This window comes from Notothenia rossii, assembly GCF_949606895.1.
Source record: "Notothenia rossii genome assembly, chromosome: 10".
NCBI lineage: Eukaryota > Metazoa > Chordata > Actinopteri > Perciformes > Nototheniidae > Notothenia > Notothenia rossii.
The window spans coordinates 57,038,041-57,060,401 of NC_136908.1; the positions used below are offsets into that span (position 1 = coordinate 57,038,041).

Below are 22,361 nucleotides of genomic sequence, written 5' to 3' on the forward strand. Positions count from 1 at the left end.
AAGTAAAAGGTAAATTGACTTTGAAGTGTCCTTTTTATTTATAATGATTTTGATAGTGGTTGCATATTGCTATAGTTCTTGGTAAGTGTCCAGAACTTGGTTTGGAGCCAGTCCATCTGTTTCTATGAATGTTAAATATCTCATCATTAAATTGAGTATACAAAGAAAACCTATCTTTATCTAATATAGTACACGTCGTTATCTAATCCAAAGCTCATATTCAATATCAATTTGAAATCTTTCCAGTGTCTTTTTGCAGGATATATTACCAATGTTACAATAAACCTGTTCAACATGCACATATTGTTTCCAATTGGTTCCTCCATGAAGTGAAGCCCAGAAGGATCTTCCTGGGGGGAGAATCACACTTTATATGCAATTCCTGATGTGTTTTATTGAGCGTATATTCTCAACCTTACAGAAGAATATACTCATATTTAAATATGGATCATAAAAACCTCAGTATCTAAACATATAATAAGCTGCACCACACTCACACTTTTTTTCTCCTTTTTTCCCAAAAATATATATACATGAAACATTATACACACAACATATTGATATCAGGGGTACACAGGTACATTTACAGAGTGAAACAAATAAGAAATAAAGAAAAGTGTGATTAAGACAATAGGTTACGTTTCAAGCAAAGCTTTTGTTGAACACATTTGGTTTTGGTTGACTTCTTGTTTTTAATGTTTAATAGTGGTGCCATGTTGTAATCCTAAATATAAATGTTAATCTGGTTTAGTCAGTTATTTTGTTCTTTTGAATGTGACATTTTGGCAAAAAATAAAATTAGTAACACAAATGTATTTGATTTGGAGTAGGCCCATCTTTTTTTATGAATATTAAATTTCCCTAAAAATAAAATTACACTACTAAAAGAAAAAAAATCTCTATCCTGGAGTTGTACTTTTTGTCCCGTTTTTCTTTAAAAAAATATTCTACCTCATACCGAAACATTCTATATTACATTATATTATTATTATTGTTATTAGTCATAAAACAGATTCCACCCTGAATCAATCACTTCCCCAAGCCCCCAGGAAGTGAAAAAAAAATAACAATAAAAAAAGTGGTCCGTTTTCAAATCCCTGCGTTCCCATTGGCTGAAACCCTAGGTGTGTCAGGGGGTGTACGCAGCGTGTCGCCATCCGTCTCTACGTTATTTCCTGCAGAATAAGCGGAGGTTTAACAGCGGTACGCAGCGAGGCGACATACCTTAAACACCGGAGCCGGCCGGGATCAGGGCGAGGGTTTTGTCACGGGACCGAGGTGTCCATCCCGGCACTAGCGTTGGTAAATGCTCCGGATAGCAGCTTCTGAGGTAATGAACACGCTTTATACAACTGTGCTGTTATGTAATCTGATTCAGTTTACATGCCTGTTGTTTTATAAGAGTTGACTAACTTTTAAGAGTAGAACGTGGATAATATCTCATACTTCAGCTGCTTCCTACCCCTAAAATAAAGAGGAATGCATGCTTTTGTTCTCAGTATGCTGCATGTGGCGAGTGAGTCCCCCCCCCCCCCTTAAATGTACTGAATAGTTAAGCCTACACCTGCTTTTCTAATAAACCCATACTCCCAGGGTGTTAAAAATATGCTTCATTCTTATTTTTGTGTTGTCTATGAATTCCCCATTCAGCCAGCAGTATATTTCCATACACTTTTCGGTGCAGCAGTCACAAGTTAACAAGATGTATGAGTTTGTTTTGAGTTTCCTCTTATTTTGTTTGAGGCACATGGATGACCTTGTTGCAGAGACGTCAGAGGTCTTACAAAGGTCAACACATCTGATTCGTACACAGTAGAGGCTGTTAGATCACCATGATGTCCTTTTTTTAAATCAAAGTTGTTGTGAGAGTGGGTCTCTTGTATCCTCTTAGTCATCTGCTAACATGCTGTTGTTGGGTGCAGCTTACTGCTCTCTGTCCATTGAGTTTCCTGTTGAACTATAGATAGAACAACACTGCAGGAATACAGTTCCTCTGTGAGTTAAAACACAATGTCTTTAAGGTGTGAGGGAAACGCGGGCTGGGCCAAAGTCATCAAGATCAAATAATAGAGTCATATCAGTTAAGAGTGAGTAGAGGACGTAGTTACATCAAAGCTGTAGAATGTGAATGAAAAAGGTGAGTTGCCATCAACTAACTAACTAACTAACCTGTTTTAGCAGTTTTATTTTAAGTTCAACTGTAGACAGGCGTAGTTTAGAGTTATTATATAGATCAAAAACCTTGCTGTTGTAACTCTAAAATTGCATGCCATTGATAGTGTAGCACCATACGGGATGTAAAGAATGTCTGGCAAACAGAAAGCACCATGCAGAGATGCTGCAGCTGTCAAAATCCAGAAAAGAGAGAGCAGAAAGGCTGAGCATGAATGGTGGGAAGAAATAACAACTCAACTTCGCTCTGTTAAAAGACTGACTATTGAAGAATGCAAGGAGTCTGTTTTTCTTTTCTTTAGGGACAAAAGTCAAAGCATCAGACAAACCTTTGTTTTTTAACTGTTGGCGGCAGATGTTGAAGATGCTGAGAATAGTTAACCTTCCAATTAGGCTTCTCCCCTTCGACACTAAAAACTGCCTGTATTTAACAACTAAAGACCTATTCAAATGAGTCATCTCCAGCAAAAGTTTGGTCTACCAGCAACTTTTTAGCTTTAAGTTGCAAATTATTGTCAGACACATATCTAAGCGATATTCTATGACATGTGGGGTTCCTCAGGGCTCCACCTTAGATTACATTACATGTTCGATGCTTTTATCCAAAGCAACTTACATACTCAATACTGTGGGCAATCCCGGGTTGAAGTGTCTTGCCCAGAGACATAACGACATGCTGACTGCAGTGGGGTTTGAACCTGTGACCCCCTGATCCCAACACCAACCTCCATCCACTGCGCCACACGCCTCCGATCACCTTAAGATTTTAGCAAGACTTTGAGGGTGCTTGTCCAAACAGGATTTAGAAAAGTATTGCATGTCTTCATCCTGAGTAAGTTAGGCTAGTGTAATGGACTTTTCTCGGGACTCTTCAAGGAGAGTACCAGAGCAGCTTCAGAGTTCATACAAAGACCATTAAAGCGGAACAGATCTCCCAGATTATAGGGTCTCCGCATTGGCTAACCGTTTGTTATATAATCAGTTTAAGGTACTGCTTGTTGTGTATACATCATTGAAACTTCTGACCTACTTTATCCATAAACCCTTTGGAAACAAGTGTTATGCACTTTTGTTTCTCTTTCCTAAACCTCTGTTCACTAAATATGACAAACTATTGTATTTGATATAAATCCAGTTCAACTGTGAAATCCAGATGTGGAAGTCTTGTGTTGAGTTCAGATCTGACATATTTTGAAAACATTGCACACATTTAGATACATTACGCATATTTGGTTCTTACTTACTACTTTCTATACAAGTGTATTCTTTCGGTGATGTACGTGGAAAGACCATGACCACAGATTCCAGGAAAACAACTGTTTAACACATATAACCATTTTTTAACAGCTGCCTCGATTTATGAGGTATACAATATGTTGTGGCTATGAGCCTAAACTCACTAACTTATTTCCCCCTTACACACCTTTGGCATAATGTCCGGACCCATGATCGGAAATTCTGCAACCCAGAGTCTAGATAAACAAAAACAAGCACGCTTGGATTGATCACGTTCTCAGAGTCTGACCAGCATTCACAGAAAGACAGAATATTGACAAATTGTTGTGTTCAACCATTATTTCAACGAGTTGCACAATATCATAGAGCTTTACAGATGCATGCAGCTGTGTAAACTGAGATTTTACATGGACTTCCGGCAGCTTGAATGGTATAACTTTGTTTGAATTGAACATAGATCAGCAATCCATAGAATAACAACAGAAACATCTGCCATGAGTTACTGGAAGTTGAAGGGAGCGTTATAGGACATGAGCAATGCTGCTATGATGTTGTGGGATGGCTCAAACAGATGTCCTTTACCCCGCTGTGAGCAGCTGGGAGCTCCACCAAACTCCCTCCCACACATACTTTAAGATCCACTGCGAGAGCACAGACAGGCAGTGTCATAGAAAGACACTTTATTCTTTGTTGAAAGTAATTCATCAGAGAGAAAGTCTCAAAGCTGCGATGCACAGTATCTAGTCTCTGGAGCAGTATCATGGAGTTGGTTAATAAATCTGATTTTCTGATGTTTACCTTGGCTGGGCAGGCTGGAATTTAATCTGTGAATAATGAGGCTCTGCTGACTCTATGGGCATGGTTCACTTGTTAAACAAGCACCCTCACATTATTAACTTACCTCTGTCCCCACTGCATGGCAGGTCTGATGTCAGTGAGTAGTCTTTTATTCTTCATGGCAATTTGGGGTTACTTCGTTTTGTAATTTTTGTGTATGTCATCTCAGGTTAACTTGTAATCTAAATCTATCATGCTTTCTCGTCAAAAAAGTCAACTGAAATAAGATAGTGGTGAACTAAACTTTAAGATACACACAAAGGTTTGAAGTCTTTGAAATCTCGTTTGAAAGTATGAAGTGTCTTTTTAGTTACATGGCCAGTTCCTGAAACATGTCAGATTTTGACTTGATTTTACCTCAACCTTGTTATGCATTTATGTTACGGGATAGAAGAAAACTGTTGGGAATTAATCGGTGTCATTCGGAAAGAACAAAAAACATTTAAAATCAATAAATAAGCTAAAAATATGAAACATTTTTCTAAGAATACTTTAAGTGTATATTGGAGTCTTTATTGTCTGCCAAAATGCTTTTGAGAATGAAAAATATGGATAAATATAACACATTTTGGGGGGAAATCTATTGAAAAACAAGAAAATGCCAGGTTATGTAAATGTAATATATAACTAATCAGTTTTTTTTTTTTTTTTTTAAATCAAAGTCAATATTGCCATTTAGCAGTCATTGGTTTTAAATATTGCCAAAAATGATCTAATGGTCTGGGGAAATGTCCTAGCAGCTGTCCTTATGAATCATCATACCTCCCCAAACCTTAATCTATACTAAAATGTGAGACTGGCCTTTTTATTCATCCAAACTGTGGATAGCAAAAAGCTCAGTTTTTCTGGATTTGTAAAAAGCTTGTTTGATGTGAAAGAAAAGTCCTAATAATAACAATAATTTAAAGTTGTTTTTGGTCGCTTGCAAAAATGGCATCAGGTTTTTGTTGAAAGGCTTCCCTATCTTTATCAGAGCTGGGTGTTTTGCATACTCTTAACCAATCTCATGGCTTTTTCAGGATTCCTCTTGATCAACCACTGTCCTCAACCTAATTCTCTCCCCCCTCTTATCACAGTCTGGTGAGTGAGGGGTTGTTCCTCCCAGGTTTGGCTTGATCTCCACCATGGCAGGGGATCTCTTTAGCCCCCCGTCCCCACTGGGGGATTCCCTGCTGGACAGTCCGCTGTGTGGAGACCTGATGGAGGATCTCCGTGACATCTCCCAGTCCATCGGTGACGACACGCTGGGATTTGATTTCCCCGTGTACCAGAGCACTAGCTCGGGGTCTGAGAGCTCCATCGCACTTGGTGAGTGGCTGAGCAGCCATGTGGTTGAAATAAATTGTCATTAAGTACATGAACAGTCATGTAAACAGAACAACTCTGACCTTCTGACCTTTTAGGCTCCACATGTAAGTTCACTGCATGCCTGATGACAGAAGATTAGATACCTCTCTCTCTGTCTCCACCATGATGTTGTCTCTAACTTCCTGAGCAGCACTTGAAAAAATGACAGTTCTACATCAACTCATATTCTTTAAAGGGGCCAATTCTTCTCCTTTTTCAGCTTCATATTTGTACTTTGAGTCTATTGTGACATGTCTCCATGCTTTAATGTTCAAAAAGGTTTTGTTTTTTTTGCCTGTGCTGCAGCACCTCTTTTCATCCTCTGTCTGAAACCAGAGCCCAGTCTGCTCTGATTGGTTAGCTGGCCGGCTCTGTTGTGATTGGTCAACTTCTTAGAAATGTCCCTCCCATAAGCCTATCACGTACAAGGTGTTGGAGCGCTAGCCAATAGAAGTGCGAGTGTTGCGTCATGATGTCATTTTAGCCTTTGCAGACTATTTACATGCACCAAAACCTAAATAACACAGTACAGGAAAGGGCAAACTCCAAAATGCATAATTGGGACCCTTTAATGTACTCTTATGGCCACTTTTTAGAACATTATACTGTATTCCCAATAATAGTCTGTGTTATATTTTGCGGTTTGTATCAGACTGATAAGTTAAATAATCCATTCAGTTTCATCTCAGTATTTATTAACATAAGCATTTCGGCCAATACAACAGATATCAATGATGATCAGTACAAAAGTCGACTACAATACAGACATCACTCGCCTTATTATGAGTTGAGTTTTTCTGCACCCCCCCGAGTGGAAAATTACAGATGTCACAGCCCCCACCCTTGCCCTCCAACTCAGTAAGAAAGTATTCGATGATATGTCTACCATTGCTTTACAAAACATTGCTGAGGGAACAGCTGCAGAAACATCACTGAGTCAGACAGTCTTTACTTTTTGGAGCATTTTACACATTTTAATTGTCCCAATAACTGCTTATATAGGCCCTAATATTTCGAAAATTACTATGGTGATTTATTTCACCCACATTTCACCCAAAATCTGGACCTTTATATATTGAAATAGCAAGTGTAGCACATGTTAGCAATTAGCTTGCAGCCCATCCTTTATCTACCAAACCCTGTTGAAGAAACACTGATTTTATTACAGTGAAACGGCTTTATTTGGCTTTTACGCATTTTTCTCACTGTGACCATTGCTTTTAAAAAGGAGAAGACCACTTTGGATATTTTGGCCTGCCTTAAAAACCTCCTGCGCGCCAACAATGGTCCCACACCACTTTACAGCCACCAAACTAGAGGCAGAAAAGTACATATGGTGCGTGTAAGTAAGAAATATTAAAGGTTTTGGCCAACCTGTAAGAAGTCTCCTTATTCAACATCTGCAATTACAGAAATATTTCATCTGACCAATAAGTGAAACATTTTTACCAAAAGTTGATGTTTGAATTCGAATTTAATTTGCTCAAGTGGCTAATTTAAATCATCTGTCTCATTTCTGCTTTGTTGTTTTGCTGTAGACACTTTGACCCCGGCCTCCAGTCCTTCGTCGGGGGGTTGTGGAGCAGCGGGGGGGCCAGAGGAGAACTTCAGCCCCCTCAACTTGGAGTGCCGGGTGTGCTCTGACAAGGCCTCGGGCTTCCACTACGGGGTGCACGCCTGCGAGGGCTGCAAGGTGAGACATTAGAGAGGCAGTTTTAACAGATTGTGGCCATATTTGTACTTCTGTTGGGCCGATTTTGAAGGATGTTGGGTCTATTTTGAAGTTTTCGCTGATTGGCATTTGACAGTAGAGGTAATAATTTTCTTCTTTTGTTCTCTATATCCAACGGTTGCAATACTACTCATGGTTGTCAAAATCAGCCCACTGAGAGTACAAATATTGGCCCTTTTCTGTTTGACATTTTGGATCCTGATGTCAGAAATGGATTCAGCATCCTCGATAACCCACAAAATAGGCCAAGCTTTTTTTGTACTATTGTCTGGCTATAATGCAACATAGCATCCGGCAGTTTCTATGGGCTGGGGACCCATACTATAGATTTCTATCATACTGTAAAGCTTTGGGGTACTCGTATTCCGGGTTCACAGTGCTGGCAACTAGACTTAACAATAGAACCGCCAACGGGTAAATTTTACCCGCAGCTGTTTTTTTATTGTATGTAACTTTTGTTCCATAACATATTAAAGTCTCCCAGTCCGTGACTTTTCCTGAAAGTGTGTTATGTAGCACCCTCTGTTGTTAACAATTGTCAATATGAAGTCAGATTGAAGAAATCGCCCCAAAAAATGCCATTTATACCTATATCAGCCAGCGGGTAATATTTACCTCATAGAAAATGCAGCGTAAACATGACGTGTTGCTATAGCAACGCCTTTTGTCTACTGCGGTTCCTTATAGATAGAGAGATAGATAGATAGATAGATAGATATATTGATAGATGGATAGAGAGAGAGATAGACAGATATTTAGTTATAGATAGTGTTACATCTTGGAGAATACAAGATCTTGGATGACTGAGCTCACGTTGAGGACGTAATGCATGTGTGCAGGTTACGTGCCAGTTGAATAAAGATGGACACTCGGAATGAGAGTAGTCCGCGTCGTCTATTTATGTAGACAATTATATGTTCATAGAACAGAACATTACAGATATATCGATAGAGAGAGATAGAGAGATTTGTACCTAAACAAAACATAAGTCTAACACCAAGCGTTTAAATCAGCACTCTTAGCGATATTTTAAACATCATGCTATCTGCACAACCTATATCATATGAAAAGCTGAGAGTCCACAGATTCTATTGGTATAAGTTTCATCCCTGTGCGATCAAAATTCACTGTTCTGTATGATAAATAAAAGAACATTGTACCTTGAAAATCTATAGCGGGTACATTTGACCCGTTGGCGGTTTTAGGTATACAGCGACCTCTGGCGGTCTTAGTGTTAATGAAACAGGCAGTTTACGTATTGTGTACCCAAACACATCCAAAGCTCTGACCTGGAGGGCAGTGGAAAGTTTCTGAGACTCGCCGTCAGGTCATGTGAGGTGAGGGACAGGGCGGCCTTGGTAGACTTGTCACCTCTCCCCTGCTTGGCCCAGAGCCAAACTGAGTGAAGTTAAAACACACACTCACACACAAATACAGTTGTCTTGTTCACACATCAAGCTGTTGCTGGCACGTAACCTGGCTTTTTACTAAATAATAACTTATTACTAACTTGATGATTGTAGGAATTTCTTTAACAAATATATATTTTTAAAGATATCAAAGAACACATCAAAGCTAAAACAAAAAAGGGTGATGCAGTTTTAAAGGAACCCTAAAATACATCAGAGCAAAAGCAAAGATAGGGCACACAGTTTACAGGTTGGAAAAGCAGTACACAGTAAGGTGCTTTGTGCTGACATGTTTATGTATGAATCATCTTTTTGTTTTATTTGTTACTGGTTGTCTGATGGGAATTGGAATTACATAACCCTCTCTTGAACCTCTGACAGAGCATGCTGACTGGCCAAAGGCACTTTACCGCAGCTGAAAAAAACCAATCGAGGCCCTTGTGACTCGATTAGTATCAGTTATTCTGTTGATATGGGTTTTTAGTAGCAAAGAAGCTTAGTAATGGATGACTTCGTATAACAAGCATAAGTTTGCCTTTTTAAAAGTGTCACCCCAAACAAGTTTTTATTAGAGTATGGCAGGGGTGTGAGTGTTTGGATGTTTTATTTAATGTGCTGTTTACACGGGAACGAAACGGATTGTATCCGCTACTTTTCTCTTTTGTATAGCCCGTTCTGCTGTAGCATGGTCTACTGCTACTGACCATGCTACAGATGTTAGTGCAAAATCTACAGCTCCTCTACCGCAACCATCAGCAACAAGTGGACATGATGAACTAAATGTTGCTAAATCCACCGTGGAGAATAAACAGAAGGGCAACCATGCTTGGGGGGTATTCTTCGCTGCTTTTGATGTATTTTGTGGCGGAAGTACAGCGCCACTTACAGGCCCGGCATATGTACTACAGCGTCTCCAGCGGGTCGAGCGGTCTCTTTTGAAGGGACACGTTTATTGAGCCGTATCCGTGTGAACGGAATACATTTTTTTATCGAATTCAGTTTGTTTGCGTTTCGTTTGCGTTCCCGTGTAAATGGTGTTTCTGTAGTGGTGTCAGTGTCCTATAGACTATATACTTTACATGTACTATATTCTTTACAATAATGTCAGAAGACAGTGGCAATGAGAACATTTTGCAACTGAGACTCAAGTCATGTGAGCTTGTAGTAGTCTCATTCCTCTGTAAACCGACGGCATGTTGTTGCTGCTAATCTGAGCCTTTGTTTGCTATTTTTGCATGACTTTTTAACTTGTGACCTTGCCTGCTTTAATCCGGTTTTTTCACCCCTCTGGACTGGCACTGTGCCTTCAATATCACTATGATCCAGAGAAGACACCAGAGATGGACACTTGTTGGAAAACGTTACTTTCCTCTGTGTAGGTTTTGAAAAATGATCTTTCAGTTGCACACAAAGCAAAACTAGGCCTCTGTGTCATAATGACGTCAAAGCTGTTAGACGCTGCTCATGTAAGAGGTGTATTTTGACAGCACTCTGTTCCCAAACTGAAGTTATTGCGTCTTCATGGAAAAACCTGGATTGTGATATGTAGCCGTTCACGTTTTCCATGCTCGACTGTCTCTGCGTATCACATTCAACACCTCGCTTTAAGAGACGAGCGCTCAATAGTGGGAATGTGAATGGAATGTGCTGCTGTGGTGCGAGGGATTAACTCAGTGGTGATGAGGGTATTACATTTGTATGTGACGCAAAGAAAGCCTTTATTAATGGAAAGGAAATCCCCTCTACCTGCTATTACACAGTTGCTTTGAATAGTGCGGCAGTTCAAACTTCTCTTTTGGTGTTGCACAATACATCTCTGTTTTTAGGTGTTTAGTCTTGTTACTCACAGGTATACGGTATATGACAGTGTCAAAGGATCATATGTTTAGGTACATGTGTGACATGTGTTGGCATTTATCTCCATGTGTCAGAGGGCTGCAGCATGTCTTGTCTAACCAGAGGTTTCCTTCAGAAAGTTTACAGTTTATTATTCATCTTGAGACCTTGGAATGTCTCTCTTTAAATATAGACATTATTCCACTATACATCTGTGACGGGGTTCAATTGTCCGTTCAAAAAACACTGGCCTAGTCGGTTGGCTTGAGCTTAAAAAATACTTTATTAACGGCAGCAAAAATAAAATAACGAAACAGTACAAGTTAGACAACAAAATAAAACTCCACAAACAGACCGTCCACCACTCATCAGAGTAAACATGCTCTAGGTTGCCTTCTCTGCAACCCACCTCCAAACATGTCCCAGCTGTTGCCTTATTGCAACATTCGTCAGAGTGACACAGTCCTAACTAATCATCCACAAGGAACCAACACCGTCCCTTTTGATCCCATGGCCCCTCCCAAAGGCTCACCGTCCACAGGTGACACAATCAACTCAAACCACATTTCTACATAAAAAAATCTGACTCAAACTTAAACAGGTTAACCACCACTCATGATAACTCATAATCATTTAACAAATTAACAAACGCACACTAAATAATAAATGTCATGGTTCCTTTTGACGGAAGAGAGCAGGAAATGTTTGGTGTGTGTGTGTGTGTGTGTGTGTCGGCTTTCAGTGGCGGAGTCAGTCAATCTGTGACCCGCTCCGTCACAACATCCAACCATAATGTTATGTAACAGTGGTTCTACCAGGGCTTAAAATGTACAATGCATGCAATGTATCACAGGGGGCTGCAGATATAGGTGTCGGACATATGGTGTGTCTAGCCTTGCTTCATAGAATGATAGTTAGATGTTTCTTAAATAATGTAAGTAATAACTACTACACAAGCAAGTATAACAAGGTTCAATTCAAAGCTGAACGGTGCTTTAAGACATCAGGACACTGGGCTTTTTTTTTAGTACTCAAAACATCATCACTATTTTTCAAATGATGACTGAAGTTGATGGCTTCAATATATGTCCTTGTTTCAACCAGGGTTTCTTCCGGAGAACCATCCGGCTAAAGCTGGAGTATGATAAATGTGAACGCAACTGCAAAATCCAGAAGAAGAACCGCAACAAGTGCCAGTACTGCCGATTCCATAAGTGCCTTTCTGTGGGAATGTCCCACAATGGTAAGGCCTGAACCACAAGTTAGAAGCTAAGCTAAGCTATTAAACGTTTTGCTACATAACAGCCCCAAGTAACAATCACAGAATAGTTGTCAATAATGGTAAAAGTTGTGCAACAGTAGTTCAAAGAGAAAAGAGTCATGAAGTCAGTAAACCGACTAGCTAACTGTAATTAGCTCAGTGACACAGCACTATCTAAAGCTAGCTAACGTTAGCTTACATTTGTTAAGTAGTAGCAGCCAAAAGTGTGTTTTATTGATTATGAATTTAAGTTACAATATATTTCGTAACAGTCTTGCTAAAAGTCTATTAGCTTAAAAACTGAAATCATTAGCAGCCACTTGAACACACTGATATAACAAAAAGAACTAGTCCTGAATGCAGTTACATAAAACATTTCTCAACAAGTTCTCAGTCGACACCATAGTATGTAACAGCAGGACTTTCTATGATTTGGCTCCAGTTCAACTTGCTCTGCATTGACTAGGTTTTTATAGAACAACCTCCTGCCAAAGCGTGCTTGACATTGACAAAACACAGGCCCATAAACTCCACATCTGGCCCGTCATCTGCACTCGCTGCTGAAGGGTCAATGGGTTCGTTACAATGGACTCCCCCTGCAGACAGGGCAGCGTCGGAAACCTGAGAGGACGACATGTTGTCCTCTGGGGAGGGGGAAGAGAACACATTAGTGGGGGGGCAAATACTTGTCTGCACACATGCATGTTTGCTGTAGGAGGATATTTATGATGCCTCTGTGTGTAGTCCGATTGTAAAATAACACACCTACCGTTTGAAAGCTGTTGCTAATGATGAATGCCTCTCTGCACTAGCCATCCGCTTTGGTCGCATGCCTCAGGCAGAGAAGCTAAAGCTAAAGGCAGAAAGCAAGAAGGTGGAGAAAGGGGTGGAAAGCCCCATGCTGGTCGACCACAAAATTCTTGTTGGGCAAATCCACGAAGCCTACATGAAGAACTTCAACATGAACAAGGCGAAAGCTCGGCTCATACTGACTGGAAAGACAAGCAAGCCGGTAAAAAAAATACTTGTATCCATACAGATTTATCGATATCCTCACCTTCAAACATTCCTTCCTCTTATCTTTCCCAGCAGCCTTTCATCATCCATGACATGGAGACGTTCCAGCTGGCTGAGAGGACATTAGCGGCCCATATGGTTAACGGTGACCAACCCGAGAGCAGCCTTCAAGCAGGGCAGGTGGTTCTGGACTTGGGGTGTGGGGAGCTCCAGCAGAGGGAGGCTGAAGCCAGGCTCTTCCACTGCTGCCAGAGCACCTCGGTGGAGACGGTCACGGAGCTGACGGAGTTCGCAAAGGCAGTGCCAGGTTTCCAGAACCTGGATCTGAACGATCAGGTGGGTGTATGTCAGCTTTGGAGAAAAAAGATGTTACTTAATCAGAATCCGAATCAGAATACCTTTATTAATCCCACAGATTTTAATTTTAATGGATTTGAGTTTATGTTGGAATTTTATGTGGAAAAAGGACACAAAAAACACTGATGTTTCAAATCACACCGAAGTCATGCTGTGTCCTTCTTACCTGCACACCCAGGTGACTCTGTTGAAGTACGGCGTTTACGAAGCCCTCTTCACCCTCTTGGCCTCCTGCATGAACAAAGACGGCCTCCTGGTGGCCCGTGGTGGAGGCTTTATCACCAGAGAGTTCCTCAAAAGCCTACGGCGGCCATTTAGCGACATGATGGAGCCCAAATTCCAGTTTGCCACACGCTTTAACTCCCTGGAGCTTGACGACAGTGACCTGGCACTCTTTGTGGCTGCCATTATCTGCTGCGGAGGTAACTAACCTATATAATCAATTATATTTTATAGTGAGAGGGTTTAGGAAAATAAGGAAGATCTGAGTTGGTTTCCTATTATTAGATTTAAGATGTATTTATGTCTCTTCTATTTAGTGTATGGTCACACATTTTTATCTGACCTCTTTTTCCTTCAGATCGCCCAGGGCTGGTGGATGTGTCTCCAGTGGAGCAGCTGCAGGAAAGCATCGTTCAGGCACTACGGCTCCACCTGCTGGCCAACCACCCGGACAACAACTTCCTCTTCCCGAGACTGCTGCAGAAACTGGCTGACCTCCGGGAGCTGGTCACGGAGCATGCTCAGTTGGTGCAGGAAATCAAAACAACTGAGGACACGTCACTGCATCCGCTTCTGCAAGAGATATACAGGGACATGTACTGAGGGGATGGCACATGGACATGTTTTAGAATATTTACTGTATGTATGCCACTACAATTTGGGTGTACATGAATATGAACTGATACACTCAAGCATATCAAAGTACTGTAAGCTTTGGGCAGCTCCTATGGGTGCACACAGCTTGAGTTGCATTTAATCCTGTGACTTCAAAACTTTCTACTGGAACAAAACATAAATGAAATTATTTTTCCAAGGGGAAAAACAACTCCTGGAGGTGACTTGTGTAAATCTGTGAAAGGGGACACAGTGGTGAACAAAGGTTTTGATCTAACATAATAGAGCTTTCATATTTTTTAATTGAAAGCACTCAAACTGATTATAAATAGGGAGTAGACTATGCAAACTTGCATTTAACATGGGTGTACACATAATAAAGATACCCGGATATGACTGCTGCAGTCATACGTGCAGTCGTGCACTGATACTAAATATTTACTTAGCCTGTGAACAACTGAATAATTAAACTGTCGCAAAAGAAGCAGACATGAATATGTACTGAAATGTTGGTTGTGCAATAGGCGCTACAACTCCATACAAGACATATTCCTAATATTTTATCTATTCAGTGCAAATCATGTGTGAGTTTGAGTCTTTTGAATTTCCTTTCTGAAATGCACATCTCCCTCGTCCATTCTGAGATAAGTGGTTGGTGAAACATCTATCAGTATTGACCAAGTGCCATATTGTTTCCATGCTTGAGCTCATATTTCCTCAATTTCGACCACACCTTATTCATTAAAGACATAACATTGTAACTTTGGGGTAGATGTGGAACTCTTTAGTGTTGGATCAGGGAATTTTTCTCACATTATAAATAATGAACAGCGCTTCGTTCAAGCAGCCAATAAACTAAATGTAAGCAGCCATTGTTTGAAAAACATTGTCATTTCATGTGTAAAATATTTATTGTAATCCTTTATCTTACTGCTAGACAACATGATAGCTCACCTCACCTACTTTATCAGAAGTGTTTTCTACAAATCCTGCCATTGAGATGCATTTTTGGCCAATGGCAATTGAATATTTTGAACACGAACGCAATAATCTATTAAGCTGGTTTATGTTTTATTTTGTAAATATAACAAGAATGTGGTGATCACAGTGAACGGATCTGAAACAGCAGAACAGGCCCTAAAAAGAGCCGATTGCCTCCTTTGCTGTACTTGTAGAAACATTGTTTCATGTCATAATGAAACTGTTTATTTTGTGTATCATGTACATTAGAGTACAATAAAAATGCATTTTCTTTTTCAATAAAAGGAATTATGCCATGTTGTAGATTGTAATAAACTAATATATTTCATTTATGTTTGTATTTGACTTTTTCTCTGCTGCAGATTTCTGCTCATCAGATTGTATATTATATATATATATATATAATAATACACGGTTTAAATAAATTAGCTCATATCTTTAACTTTTCATAATTTTTAACTGTCATAGGATGAAAAGCACAGATGGAACTAATAATTGTAATGATAGCTTTGTATCATGGAAGTCAGTAAGCCATTCATGTATTAATTAGACCTGTGCTTTCCCTTTAATTACACGTTAAACTAACTGCTGTCAACACTTTACTTTTGCCTGGTTCACTAAATGCTAATAGTTCTAAACGATATATTAATATTAATTCGTTTGTTACTTTGTGAAAAGTATACCACTCGACCGTTAGGTGGCGCCAAAACCTAACGTAACAACATGGCTGCTCGAAAGAAGAAGCAGGAAGTAGCCGTTTCTGCTCCCTCTGCTTAGAAAAGATGGAGCAAACAAGCGAGCCACGTCAAAAAACATTTACTTGCCAGTTGTGTGGTTTAAGTAGCCCTTTTACTTACTACGGCCAGAAACCACCAAACACCAGAGCCATTGTGTAAGTGGACCAAAAAAAGGCAAACATGTTGTGCTAATGTTGTTAGCTACGTAATAGCATAACCACGGCTAACGTAGCAGCGAAAGTAACCCTAAAGCGATTCAAACGTTACATTTATGACACATTATGTCCATTAAAACACATTTGCGTATCTAAATTAAGGTTTATATCAACTTATATCTGCATTTCTGTCGTCCAACAGGTTGCTTGAGGAGTGTTTTGTGACCCAGGACCCCTTCAGTCCGGACAAGGAGAAGTTTCTTGTGTTGGGGTCTACCTGCAGCATGTGTAGCCTGTGTGTCTGTGTTGGATCGGTAAGATGTATTTAAATTGGATTACTTTGGTCTGTTTAGCTACAGCTTCAATATTTAGTGGTGTATTCAGGATTTCAATTGATTATCTGCTGATTAAATGTAAACAAATGAAGGTGCTTATCAGTTAGAACTGAATGTCCAGTCTGGATTTGAAAAATGTGTTTTGGATGTTTTCTTCAGATGCCATTGCAATTATGTGGCATGCTGTGTCAGATGTATGACTTGTGCCTTTTAAAATCAAGTAATCCATCTTTTAAAAAAAAGAACATATCCAGTGCTTATCTGAAAATGGAGCACTGATGTTGGACGGTGCTCTCTCTCTGCTCAGGACTGCAGTCTTTTCTACACCAAGAGGTTCTGCATGCAGTGTGTGAACAAACACTTGGAGCAGTTCCCTCATCAGATCCAGGCCGAGCTGGCCAAGAAGAAGCAGAGCTCTAAGGCTGCCGTCTCCTGACATCGGACTACAGGTCCATAACATGCTCACCAATAGAAGAATATAAGGGTCCCAAATGTGCCAAGGTGCTTTACAAGAACAAGAAAAAACCTTCAACTGCATACACACCATATGGACAATCAAAACATCCTGTAGTTTATTGAGGTTAAGCTTTTTATTTGATGGAAAATGAACACCTCACATTAGAAAAATACTAGTCTATGCTTGTGTCCAGTAAAGTTAGGCTGCTGTTATTAGCCTTCAGGGGCTTATTTGTTTATTAGTTTCTAGAGGATTTTATAGAAGCAAGCATTGGGTGTGACTAGGTTTGCCGGACCCCTGATGGATTGTGGTCGCAGACTCCAAATCAAAAATCAGCCCCGCTGGTTTGCAGGCTATTAAAAATGACTCCTAGTTAAAAAAATTCTGATGACATGTACTGGTTGTGCATAGTTGCCCTGCAGTGGCGTAAACTTTTCTACATGAAAAGTTTAATATATTGCTACCTTACACTCATTACAAACTGTTTAACACTATTATTTTAATTATACGACTCAAAAGAAGTAATAGCATTTCCAAAGACTAGTTTCTGTGCAGTTTTAAAAACAGATTCATGTCTGCTCTTGCGATGTAGAAAATATATTAATTTGTGTACAATTTCCTCTTGAACTAGATGAATTATGCCTGTTTTGCAATGTTTTAATGCCCCCTTTTATCGAGAGAAGACGTTTTTATGACTTCGGGAACATGTGGTAACATTTAAACGACTAACTATCTATTTAGTGTGTGGACATGACGCATCTTTAAGAGTGCATCTCTGCATCCACAATGAGTGCACTGTTGACTTCCACGGAGTCGAAAAGGTTTTCCTGTCTTATCTCAAACTATAAAAACGGTACGTACAGTGACCTTTCTTTCTCCGTTTCGTGACTGTTACATTGTAGTTCATAATTAATATGTAACTAATGTTAGTTTCAGTGACATAATCTGCTGCGGTTGCGTCATCCCACTCTACATTAAGCTGTGATAAACAGTTCCATCATTTCCAAAACACTCCCTTTGTTCTCACTTGCCGTTTAATCTGTTTTCATCTAAGGGATCACTCTGTACAACACAGTTTTGCAGCAGCATAAATATATTATGGATTAAGTGTGATCCTGGCGATAACATCGATACAGCAGATGGCCTTGCCGTATTTATCACGAGATGCTGGACGTTTTCGAAAAGGCTAATTGAAACAGCATGGCCTTTAAGGCAGGCCCAGTGCTTTTTTACTGGCGAATGCTGAAGAGGAATGCAGAGCGACATTCACTGTTGAGTTTAGATTGGGACATCGTGAACTCCTGGGCACAAGGAGTGCTGCTTACTACTGCAGATGCATTCAATCAATTACTAGAGGATTACTATACAGCTCTGGGGCGTACAGATAATTAATTTGATAACTTAAGCCTTGCATGAACAGAAATTTAAATCTTTAGGAATCTGTAAACTGAGAACCAACCACGGGGAAATGGTGGTGAATTTCAAGATCTTTTTAAAGCTGCACCATACTCTGTTTTGTCAGTGTTTAAATTCCAAGCACACACATTAATTACAACCAGTGAAGCACACAAAACTCCTCTGTGGCACCAGTGGCAAAGTCTGACAGCGATAGGCACCGTGCCAACGGTGACGGCAGGCTTTCTGCTCCAGAGCTGATGTCATCGGATGCCTGGGAGGCAGATTTGTGGCTTATTTTGCTTTTTTTTTCCTGCAGAAAAACCTCATTTAAGTGTCTCATTGTCCTTAAATAGCCTCGAAGCTGTTTCTGAATGGATTACAGTGATTGAATCAAGTGTGCCTAAACTATTTATGTGACACAAAATCAGATCAAGCGGTTATATCTGTCAGCACTAGTACCAGCATTTAATGATTTATTCCTGTGATAGCCCGGCGCTACACCACTGTAGATCAGTTTACAGTGTTATATACATTTTGTTTTATTCAGTACATGTCACAGTGCACGAACATATAGATACAAATGACATGAGATGAGTTAATGACATAAAATGATATATTTGTCCTGTATGTGTTCAGTTGATGTCTATCCTGAAGCCAGCTGTGATAAATGGAGTACTAATGGAACGATAAAGCAGGATTTCGCACTCCATTATATCCATAGCCTTTGTTCCCTTTGCTCTCTGTGTATTTAACTAATCAAACAGGTTAATTGGGCCATATTCGTGTCGTGTGTAGAGTTAATCCAATCCAGCCCTGTGTTGTTGTTTCCCTCTGTTCGACTTTAAGAGCTCAATGGGCGGTCCTAGTGCGCAGACCAATGAATCGCCTTCTCTATTTAAATAGTCCTTGATGTCAACTTTTCTTCTTCACTCGTAGCTCCCTCTAACGCCATGTTGGCTGTTATGACTTGACTTGTTGTTTTCATCAGCCTTACTACGGACTTGACAGGAGTGGCTCTCTTAAAACGCCCCTGCCCCCTTTGGAGAAGCTTAATTCCTTCTTTTTTTTTTGCGCGGACGCGTTTTGGATGATACGCGCGGAGTATGCACGCAGCATCCCCGTGACTTTGCATTTGAAAGGAATACTACTTGGAAATAGAAGTTTGAAAGGTTTTTTTTTTTTTACTTCCCCACATTGTCTATATGTGCAACAAAATGTCAGATGTTCGCCTTTCTACCGCGAGCCCCACATTGGAGAGGGTGGATGCGCGGCAGCCGGAAAACGCGAGACCCTCGGTGCGCAGAAACCTTTTTGGCAAACCGGACCCAGAGGAGCTAAAAAGGCATTTACAGTCTTTTGCACAGGAAGAAGTGCAGCGTTTTACGGAGACGTATAATTTCGACCCCGTCAACGACAGACCGCTCTCCCCGCGCAATTTCGACTGGGTGGAGGAGCGCGACGCACCGGAGTTTTACACCCGGCAGCCTCACACGAGACCCCAGCGAGAGGAAGACCTGCCCGGACACAACCACCAGGAGGGAGCCGAAGGGAGGTCGGATCAACCGGACACACTCGGTTCGAGGAAGAGGCGTTCAGGAGCTTCAGGTGATTATTCTTCACGTATTTTAAAGGCTGCTGTGTATTTCTCACTGTGCTGCAATGCAGAGGCATGAAGCGTAGGGTTAACTGAAGTGAGTTTAAGGGGGGGGGGGGGGGGGGGAGACTGAGAATTACTCTGTTAAAGTCGGATAGAGCTCACACTATTAATTCCATAGTAGCAAACATAATCTTGCACCATTTTATTTTTACTCTGTTTCTTGCAATATTTTTTCAATAATTTTAGGTCTTATATGTGGTGCATTTTTAGAGGACCCTGACACTTAAGATTTGTAATGCCATATCTACACTGTAGCTACTCTGTATATGACAAAAAAGCATTTAAATGTAGTAGTTTATACCTCCTGTCGAAGATGTCGGGTGCCTTTTTAAACGTGAAGCTTTAAAACCCTGACCACTTGTTTTCCCTGCCAGGTTCCTGCTCCAGCGAGTGTCCTGGTAAAAGGTCGCATACCGATGAAGAGGATGATGAAGACCAGTCGGACAGTGCAGGAAGTCAGGCGGTGAAAGCCTCGGAGGAGAGACCCAGCACGGAGGTTAGAACGGAGGCCAAGTGAAAAACAGTGCCAGGTTAGAAATCAATATTTTTTTTTTGTTGCAATGTTATTAAGCCATTAAAATGTAGCATCATATATAGGATTTTGCTTAAAATTCTGGACGCAAATATAGTTTCTGTACACTTGTTTAGCTTAGCCAAGCACACATTTATATCTTGCACTTTACACGTCATCAGCTCTTTAAACCAACATATTGTTTTTCCTGTTATCTTCCACAACCCCATCGGGCTATGACTGTTTAACCTGTGTGTGTGTGTGTGTGTGTGTGTGTGTGTGTGTGTGTGTGTGTGTGTGTGTGTGTGTGTGTGTGTGTGTGTGTGTGTGTGTGTGTGTGTGTGTGTGTGTGTGTGTGTGTGTGTGTGTGTGTGTGTGTGTGTGTGTGTGTGTGTGTGTGTGTGTGTGTGTGTGTGTGTGTGTGTGTGTGTGTGTGTGTGTGTGTGTGTGTGTGTGTGTGTGTGTGTGTGTGTGTGTGTGTGTGTGTGTGTGTGTGTGTGTGTGTGGTTCTAAGCACGAGCAACTGCTTTTTTTTTAATTGCACCATCCAACAGCTTGTTTCCTCTTTATTTCCCACAGAGCGGGGAGACCTGTTGCTGATGGAACACTGTAGCCTAGTCATCATCTGACAGATGAGGGTGAAAATAAAACGCAGCCTTTTCCTAAAGAAGGGAGGAGGAGAGGCTGCACAAGCACTGAATATGTACACTATCAAGTTTTGGCACACATTTCAATTTAAATGGCCTCAGAAGAAGCAGACAATGTAGCAGTGTGCAAATGGATTTTTGCTCATTTTTTTTTTTTTTTAAATCTACTACCTATGTTTCAGATGTAGCACATAAAGAAAGCATATTATGCTTTTCATACCTTTTTGTTAAATGTATTTGTGTGAATTTGACTCTGGAAGTTGCAGTGCAATTTCCAACAGAGACATATTATTTTGTTAAGTTGGTCATATTTTATTATTATTATTCAGGTAATTGATGAAATGCAGATTTAAAAAGAAGTCAGGGTTGTGTGTAAACAAAATGTCTTCACTTTTTCTATGGCTTTATATGTCCCAGTGTTTTTTTTTTTGTGAAGGCCCAGATGGCCACACTGTAAGTTGAGGGTCCATCTAAACTGGGAACAGCCATGACATAAAGTTTACATGCAAATATGGTGTCCTTATTTCCCCCATTTGTATTTCCTTTTTTTTGCCAAAGTTTGTGCCTTTTTGTTCTGGGGGTAAGGGAGGGGGGTTTAACTGCTGAGCAATATCCAACCAAATTTTATTTGCTAATAATCCTAAGAATTTAAAAACATTTTTTAATTAGATGAGTTAATATTTTAGTGGCTTTTAAGTCACGTAATCCGCCCCTTATAATAAGAGGTGTAGTCCAGGTTAACATAGATACAATATGTTAAAAACACTGGGCTACTTATTATGCAAATATGTGAATCAAAGATTTGTTATTTGTGGTGTGAAACATGTGGAACATGTGATTGCACTATTATTCATTTCTATACTTTTTTTTGAAGGCAGAAAAACAACTCTTATTTGGCGTAAAACTTTGAAGTGTACCTGTGTGCTTTATTTCTTCTTTTTTTTTCAAAACACTGAAAAAATCCTACTAACTTATTTATGTTAAGCTTTTTATTGTTGGTGTACATGTATAGCTTCCTGAAAATACATTTTTTGTAAATATATATTTTCATTATTGTTTGTAAGATAAATAAATTGTTGCAAAACTGAGCCTAATAATCGATTTTATACCCTGTGTGTTTCTGTTACGTCTCAGAAATCATACACATTTTTAATTGCAAAGCACACTCCCAATCCACTCTGAACACACACTTCAGGTTTAAAGTACAAACACGTTACTAAAGAGGTTTAATAAGTTCTTCAGTCTGGTCTGATGAATGACATTGCATACATTATCACAGTATAACCTTAAATAAATAACCTATAATGGTAATTCTTTTTAAACAATAATCCAGTTGTAAGCTTTTTTCCTGTAGGTCCCTAACTACCAAAGCATTTCCAATAATTTGCCAATAGTTGCTCGACTTCCTATGAAGTTACTACTGCCATTTAGTATAATAAAAT

At 40.0% G+C, this 22,361-nt stretch overlaps 3 protein-coding genes across 5 annotated transcripts; all 3 read left to right on the top strand.

Moving 5' to 3' along the window:
- The first annotated feature begins 1,134 nt into the window (after positions 1 to 1,134).
- Positions 1,135 to 15,350, top strand: LOC307022182 (peroxisome proliferator-activated receptor alpha-like). 3 transcript variants are annotated; one of them, XM_079654829.1, is made up of 8 exons: positions 1,135 to 1,330; positions 5,322 to 5,553; positions 7,131 to 7,285; positions 11,674 to 11,812; positions 12,643 to 12,842; positions 12,920 to 13,183; positions 13,383 to 13,626; positions 13,785 to 15,350. In XM_079654829.1, the coding sequence occupies exons 2-8, from the start codon at positions 5,370 to 5,372 to the stop codon at positions 14,027 to 14,029; spliced, it is 1,431 nt and encodes a 476-aa protein (XP_079510955.1). In that variant the 5' UTR covers positions 1,135 to 1,330; positions 5,322 to 5,369; the 3' UTR covers positions 14,030 to 15,350. The 3 variants fall into 3 exon arrangements, with proteins under 3 accessions (XP_079510955.1, XP_079510957.1, XP_079510956.1); XM_079654831.1 differs by having other exon boundaries at positions 1,136 to 1,330; positions 12,923 to 13,183; XM_079654830.1 differs by lacking the exon at positions 1,135 to 1,330 and adding an exon at positions 3,897 to 4,342.
- Positions 15,351 to 15,718: 368 nt separating this feature from the next.
- cdpf1 (cysteine rich DPF motif domain containing 1) lies at positions 15,719 to 17,572 on the top strand. Its single transcript, XM_079655209.1, has 3 exons — positions 15,719 to 15,914; positions 16,117 to 16,228; positions 16,557 to 17,572. Exons 1-3 carry the CDS (start codon positions 15,805 to 15,807, stop codon positions 16,683 to 16,685), a joined length of 351 nt encoding a protein of 116 aa, XP_079511335.1. The 5' UTR covers positions 15,719 to 15,804; the 3' UTR covers positions 16,686 to 17,572.
- A 1,447-nt stretch (positions 17,573 to 19,019) lies between these two features.
- Positions 19,020 to 22,007, top strand: cdkn1ba (cyclin dependent kinase inhibitor 1Ba). The gene is made up of 3 exons (XM_079655208.1): positions 19,020 to 19,709; positions 20,136 to 20,291; positions 20,852 to 22,007. Exons 1-2 carry the CDS (start codon positions 19,307 to 19,309, stop codon positions 20,276 to 20,278), a joined length of 546 nt encoding a protein of 181 aa, XP_079511334.1. The 5' UTR covers positions 19,020 to 19,306; the 3' UTR covers positions 20,279 to 20,291; positions 20,852 to 22,007.
- Positions 22,008 to 22,361: the final 354 nt, after the last annotated feature.